We start from the raw sequence: 7,500 nt of genomic DNA on the forward strand, positions 1-7,500 counted from the left end.
GGTTTGGGTGCGTTGGGAAGGAGCTGGGAGGTTAAGGTGGGTTTGGGTGGGTTGGGGTGGGTTGGATAGTGGTGGTTGGGTTAGTAGAAGTGGATGAGGGAGAAGGTGGGTAGGTGGAAGTGGTCTGGACGTGTGGGTAGATAGGTGGGTGTGAGGGTGTGTGTTGGGGCGTAGCTATGAATATTTAAGAATTACTATTTAAGGCTAAAAATGGGGAGTTATATTTCAAGAAGAATTTTTCATGAATGGTTCGCGAGGGTTACGAGCGTATCCCAAATTCGTCAGATAGGTCCATCAAGTTCCTCTGCATAACACTAAACTTAAACAAGATTACAAGTATATTAAAGGTAGTAAAGAATTACACCTGAATGAAAAAATAATATAAAAATTATTTACGTAAAAATAGCATATTAAAGTTAATGAGGAAGAAACATGCCTAAGGTGTTGTTGACATAAATAATAAGCATCACGGGCGTATCAGAAACTAAGAGATGATCCATTCCGTATGGTAATTTCATCAAGGCGATAGGCTTCATAGGCAACACAGGGTGATAAACAGGGCTTTGCGTCTTCGATTTAAAGGCGATGTGCTATGCCAGGGAGTTGGGTGTAGTTTGTATCTTGTTCATATACACTGTGTGGGAGAAGGGTGTGTGTGCGTGTGTGGGGGGGGGGAGGTGTGTGTGCGTGTGTGGGGGGGAGGTGTGTGTGTGTGTGTGTGTGTGTGGGAGAGGGGGGGAGGTGTGTGTGTGTGTGTGTGTGTGTGGGAGAGGGTGTGTGTGTGTGTGTGGTGTGTGTGTGTGTGTGTGTGTGGGAGGTGTGTGTGTGTGCGTGTGGGAGAGGGAGTGTGTGTGTTGGTGGGGGAGGTGTTGTGTGTGTGTGTGTGTGTGTGTGTGTGTGTGTGTGGGAGAGGGCTGTGTGTGTGTGTGTGTGTGTGTGTATGTGTGTCTGTGTGTGAGAGAGAGAGAGAGAGAGGTGTGTGTGTGTGTGTGTGTGTGTGTGTGGGTGTGTGTGTGAGAGAGAGAGAGAGCGTATGTGTGTGCGTTTGTTTGTGTGAATGGAAGTGTATGGATGAGGAAGGGAAAAGTCCTTGTGTGCGTTTGGACGGAAGAGTGTGTGTGAACGTATCTACTTTGTTTTAATATTTTTACGACACGGGTCTTACATAATTAGAGCTTAATCTCTCTCTCTCTCTCTCCCTCTCCTCTCCCTCTCCCCCTCCCTCTCCCTCTCCCTCTCCCTCTCCCTCTCCCTCCCTCCCTCCCTCCCCTCCCCCCCTCTCCCTCTCCTCCCTCCCCCTCCTTCCCTCTCCCCCTCCCTATCCTCACCCTCCCCATCCCTCCCCCCACCCACCCCCTCACCCTTCCACCCACCCACCCACCCCTCACCCCCTCACCACCCTCATCCCCCACCCCCCACCTCCATCAACCACCTCATCCCCCCTCCACCCTCCATCCACCCCCATCCACCCCCACAGGACTCCGAAGGCCACACCCAGCAGACCTCCTGGTGGCAGGGGCGTCACTCGGGCATCGTCGACTTTACGAACCCCGAGGCGGCGGCGTGGTGGAGCGGGCGACTGCTGAAGCTGCAGGAGGAGACGGGACTCGACAGCTACAAGTTCGACGCCGGGGAAGCCTCGTGGTTGCCGGAGGTGTTCACGCTCGGGGTCGACGAGAGGTTCTGGCCGAATGCTTATACGTTCAAGTGAGTTTGTTGTTGGGGGTGGGGGGGGTGAGGGGGAGGGTAGGGGTTGGGGTGGGTTGAGGTGGGTTGGGATGGGTTAGGGAGTTGAGGGTGGGTTAGGAATGAGTTGGGTGGGTTGAAGTGGGTTGGATGTTGGTGGTTGAGTTATGGTAGTTAGTAGAAGTGGATGAGGCAGAAGATGAGTAGGTGGAGATGGACTGGGCGGGTGTGCAGATGGGTGGGTATGGGGGTTGGTGGATGAAGTGTGTTGATGGTGAATGCAAGTGGGTGAGGTTGCTTTGGATGAGTGGATGAGGGTGGATGTATGGATGGATGGGAAGGTTGTGGAGGCTGGCAAAGTAGAGGGATATTGGTATGTTTGTGTGTTTATGTATGTGTGTGTGTGTGTGTGTGTGTTTAAGCTGTTGTATGTACCTGTATCCATTTTTCCTTTACACCCTGTTTTTTTATATATACCACAAGCACACACACACAGACACACAGGGAAGGAGAGAGAGAGAGAGAGAGAGAGAGAGAGAGAGAGAGAGAGAGAGAGAAAGAGAGAGAGAGAAAGAAAGAAAGAAAGAAAGAAAGAAAGAAAGAAAGAAAGAAAGAAAGAAAGAAAGAAAGAAAGAAAGAAAGAAAGAGAGAGAGAAAGAAAGAGAGAGAAAAGGAGACAGAGAGATAGAGAGAAAGAGACAGAGAGAGACAGAAAAAAAAGCAAACCATCCCTCCGTTCTCTAACCCTGAAGATAAGAAAACCTCCCCTCACATAGAAACCTCCACCCACCAGGTACGTCGAGACCGTGGCACAGTTCGGAGGGATGATCGAAACCCGGGTCGGCCGTGGCACTCAGAGGCACCCGGTCTTCGTCAGGATGCTGGACAAGGACTCCATCTGGGGGGACTATAATGGCCTGCAGACGATGGTGCCTTCGCTCCTGCACTTCGGTGGGTGGACTTTGGGGGTGTTTGCGTGGGTGTGAAGGGGTGTGTGGGGGGTGGGGGTGGGGGTTGGTTGGGGGAGGGGGGAGAAGGGGAAGGGAGGGGAAGGGGGAGGAGGTTTGACTTTGGTGGGTGTGGGGGGTGTGTGGGGGGTTGGGGGGGTTGGGGGAGAAGGGGAAGGGGAGGGGAGAGGGGAGGTTTGATTTTGATATGTGAATGGGGAAAGAATGAGGGTGATATTTTTTTTTCGGGGTTTTTGAGATTATCGTTTTGTGGTTCATGTTTTTCTTCTTTTTTTTTTTTTTTGTGGGGGGGGGTTCTCTAGTTCCTACTCTTTCATTTTTTACCTTTCTTTCTCTCTCTCTCTCTCTCTCTCTCTCTCTCTCTCTCTCTCTCTCTCTCTCTCTCTCCCTCCCTCTCTCTCTCCCTCTCCTTCTCCCTCTCCTTCTCTCTCCGTACCCTCCCGCCTACCTACCAATCTCTCCATTCCTCCCCCTTTTCTCTCCCCCTCATGTCTGTCCTCTCTCTCTCCCCTCTCCCCTCAGGTCAATCTCTCCCCTCTTCCCTCATGTCTATCCTCTCTCTCCCATCTCCCCTCAGGTCAACTCTCTCCCCTCTTCCCTCATGTCTCTCCTCTCTCCCCTCATGTCCCCTCTCTCCTCTCTCCCCTCTTCCCTCATGTCTCTCTTCTCTCTCCCCTCTTCCCTCATGTCTCTCCTCTCTCCCCTCTTCCCTCATGTCTCTCCTCTCTCTCCTCTCTCCCTTCAGGTCTCCTCGGCTACCCGTTCGTCCTTCCTGACATGATCGGAGGTAATGCTTACGTGATCAAACCCAGCGAGGAACTGTTCGTCAGATGGGCGCAGGCGAACACCTTCATGCCGAGCCTCCAGTTTTCTTTGCTGCCGTGGGACTTCGATGACGAGCAGGTGGGACTCAACTATTTTTATTTATTGATGTTTTATCTTTTTTGTCATTTGATTTCTTAGTGTTGTGGTTGTTATTAATATTATTATCGTTGGTAGGGGTACTGGTAGTAGTTTTAGTTGAGTAGTATTGTTGTTGTTGTTATAATTATTATTGTTATTATTACTATTGCCATCATTATTATTGGCGTTGTTTTTGTTGTTCGTGCACAGCACAACCCAGCTGGAAAGAAGACAGATAAATATGAACCTTAACGCAGTAGTAGAGAAAACAATTTAGCGAAGGACATGAGAAACGGGAGTATAATTATTTTTCAAATAGTTTAAAACATTTAAATAAGAGGGCTGGGAGGGTTAGTGTGCTCAGTAGCCCCATATTAAAATCTCTGAAGACCCTTTTCTCTAAAACCATGGAAGTTTAAAGGTGTTTATATATGGAGCAGAAGGAAATTGACTAATTGGCATCACGCCTCGGTAGCATGCCTTAGCCCCATTATTACAAACCAGGGTGTGTGTTTATAAATATTCATATAGATATGTATATATATACATATATGTCATATATGTATACACATATGTATATATATATATACATATATATATATATATATATATATATATATATATATATATATATATATATATCTGTGTGTGTGTGTGTGTGTGTGAGTGTGTCAACACACTAGAATAATCCGCGCTTTCCCGCCTCACGTGACCTGTCAAAATGGGGCGGAGCTATGACGTCACTCGAGTGGCGCCATAGCTAGCCAATCAGGACACAAATTATTTCCAATTGTGGATTGCATTTTATTTTTTATTCATCATCATTATCAGTATAAATAGTACAACAAAAAATCCACACTTTTGATTGAGCTTGCGAATCATTTAGTATACAGAAGCTTACAAAACAAACAGGAAAAAATCATATTTCGGGAAGTGTTACTACAGATCTCAATGTGGATGACTCGACCTCCCTTTTATATTCCTTGTCTACAACAAAAAGAAAAAGACCATAAGTCCTCATGTCAGTATGTACGCCACATGGTCTGAATTGGATATTCCGTAACTCTGCAAAATGGTGTCAGGTTCGCTTTGAAGTTAGTATTCCCTTTGAAGTTACCAAACGTTTCGGAAGTTTCAGCAGCTACCAGGAGGGGGGGGAGGGGTAGGGGTGGAGGGGTGATATGAGAGGCGACGGTGTTCGAAATGTCAGACTTCGAGACTGTCATGATTCGAGACTTTGTCATGAGAAAAGATTAATAAGTACAGTGAAATAGTATTGTTTTTGTAGATTCCATACGCACTTTGAGAAATACGGTAGGCCTACATTAGGTCTCTGCTTGCACTATTTAAAATAAAGTTAAGCTTTTTAATCTTTTCTTTGAGTGAGAGGTATGATGACAAAGAAATACCAAGAGATGAAAAATTGATTTATAAGAATACTATCCAGCATAATCAAAACGAAAATCGAAGACTATTAACATTTCAGGAAAAAAATAATGGTTTGTTAGTGAACAATGAATGTGAATCAGTATTAAAGAGAGTTAAAGTGTAAAGTTATTTGTGAATTAAGAGGAATTAAAGCGTAAGTGGGAGATAGAGAGTTTAATGAAAATACTTATGTATGTGATCTTTGTCCAGTGATATATTCAAATCTGTCAAAAGTTAATGCACATAAGAGTGTTGTTTTGCACTACGTTTCTTAAAAGTTATGACGATTTGGTTAAATCTCACTTAGGAAATGTATAGGTAAACAATGATGTAAATTAAGAAAAAGAAAATAAATAAATGAATTAGCTAGATCGTTAAGGTGTGTGATCGAATTGTCACTTAGCAAATACACAGGTAAGATAGACAGATAAATAAGATAATATGAATATACACGTAAATACAAAAGTAGATAAATAAAGAAAATGATAACTCAAGAATTTAATTATATTTGAAGTTCGAAAGCTGAACCTAAAAGATAAACAGACAAACAATAAAAAATAAAGCCGATATATAAGTGAACAAATAAACACAAAAATAGGTAAAGAAAGAAAGAAGAAAGAAAAATCAAGAATGTGGTTTTATATGAAAATCGAAACCTGAAACTAAGAAAAATAAAAAATGGTTAGTCCACGAACCCCTTAATTATCATCTGATCTCGGAGGCTGTGAGCTGAGAAAACTGCCTGGGGATTTCTTTAAGTCAATTATATTTTAATCTCTAAATTTCACTCGTGGCAACGGGGGTATTTAAGAGTATTAAATGCCTTTGTATGGTGGATTTAAGAGTATTAAATGCCTTTGTATGGTGGATTTAAGAGTATTAAATGCCTTTGTATGGTGGATTTAAGAGTATTAAATGCCTTTGTATGGTGGATTTAAGAGTATTAAATGCCTTTGTATGGTGGATTTAAGAGTATTCAGTGCCTCTGTATGGTGGAATTTGAGAGTATTAAATGCTTTTGTATGGTAGAATTTAAGAGTATTAAATGTTTACGAAGCGTGGAATTCAAGAGTATTAAATGCCTTTGTTTGGTAGAATGTAAGGGTATTAATTGTTTATGAAGCGTGGAATATAAGAGGATTAAATGCCTTTGTATGATGTAATTAAAAAAAAAAGTTGAAATGTCTTTATGTGGTGTTTTATCATTTTTAGTAGGTTCGGGTAGTACACCATGGAATAAATTAATAATTTATGATTCCTCTTGTCGCTGCTATAGCCTTGTTTTTTCTTTCTTTCTTTCTTTCTTTCTTTTTTGGTAAAATGTATGTATGTGGTGATGTAACTTTTTTTTTTTTTTTTTAATTTGCCTTTCATTTTAAGTACAGGTTGTATCGATGTTTCTGCCATGAATATTACGTTTCCTGCAAAAATAGGTAAAGAAAGAAAGAAGAAAAGTAAAAAATGTGGTTTTATATGAAAATCGAAACCTGAAGAAAAATAAAAAATGATTATTCCACGAACCCCTTAATTATCATCTGATCTCGGAGGCTGTGAGCTGAGAAAACTGCCTGGGGATTTCTTTAAGTCAATTATATTTTAATCTCTAAATTTCACTCGTGGCAACGGGGGTATTTAAGAGTATTAAATGCCTTTGTATGGTGGATTTAAGAGTATTAAATGCTTTTGTATGGTAGAATTTAATAGTATTAAATGTTTACATATCGTGGAATTCAAGAGTATTAAATGCCTTTGTATGGTGGATTTAAGAGTATTAAATGCCTTTGTATGGTGGATTTAAGAGTATTAAATGCCTTTGTATGGTAGAATTTAATAGTATTAAATGTTTACGTATCGTGGAATTCAAGAGTATTAAATGCCTTTGTTTGGTAGAATTTAAGGGTATTAATTGTTTATGAAGCGTGGAATATAAGAGGATTAAATGCCTTTGTATGATGTAATTAAAAAAAAAAGTTGAAATGTCTTTATGTGGTGTTTTATCACTTTTAGTAGGTTCGGGTAGTACACCATGAAATGAATTATTAATTTATGATTCCTCTTGTCGCTGCTATTGCCTTTTTTTTTTTTTTTTTTTTTTAATGTATGTATGTGGTGTTGTAACTTTTTTTTTTGATAATTTGTCTTTCATTTTAAGTACAGGCTGTATCGACGTTTCTGCCATGAATATTACGTTTCCTGCAAATTTAACAACGAAAGAGAAGAACAAGAAAAGACGCTAATATGCTGAGGGCCTTTTCGCTGTATTGCTTCTCATTGTCCTGAAGAAGCGATTCAGAGAAAAAAGCCTTCAACATATTCGTGTGTTTATAAATATTGTCCTTCCCTTCGTTGTTCCTTTCGTGATTTGTTCTACGTGAGTGTATTCCACACACCACGTGTCCTAAATCCCTCATCATGTCCAATATATTCTTTCACACTTCGTTGGTCTTCATACTCCAACTCCCCTCTCCCTGTGGCATTTAATTATGTGTGTTACCGCTCCCTCTGACAGCTGCAG

The 7,500-nt window shown here is 41.9% G+C and overlaps 1 protein-coding gene across 2 annotated transcripts in view; it reads left to right on the forward strand.

The window, feature by feature from the left end:
- Nucleotides 1-7,500, forward strand: part of LOC138861854 (myogenesis-regulating glycosidase-like) — a 33,970-nt gene that overhangs the window by 23,857 nt on the left and 2,613 nt on the right. For both annotated transcript variants that reach the window (XM_070122144.1, XM_070122145.1), the window contains exons 9-11: nucleotides 1,478-1,707; nucleotides 2,480-2,637; nucleotides 3,400-3,557. In XM_070122144.1, coding sequence (XP_069978245.1) covers nucleotides 1,478-1,707; nucleotides 2,480-2,637; nucleotides 3,400-3,557 — 546 coding nt within the window. The remainder of the gene's footprint in view (nucleotides 1-1,477; nucleotides 1,708-2,479; nucleotides 2,638-3,399; nucleotides 3,558-7,500) is intronic.

The sequence above is a fragment of the Penaeus vannamei genome, chromosome 5 (assembly GCF_042767895.1).
Source record: "Penaeus vannamei isolate JL-2024 chromosome 5, ASM4276789v1, whole genome shotgun sequence".
In the NCBI taxonomy this organism is placed as follows: Eukaryota; Metazoa; Arthropoda; class Malacostraca; order Decapoda; family Penaeidae; genus Penaeus; species Penaeus vannamei.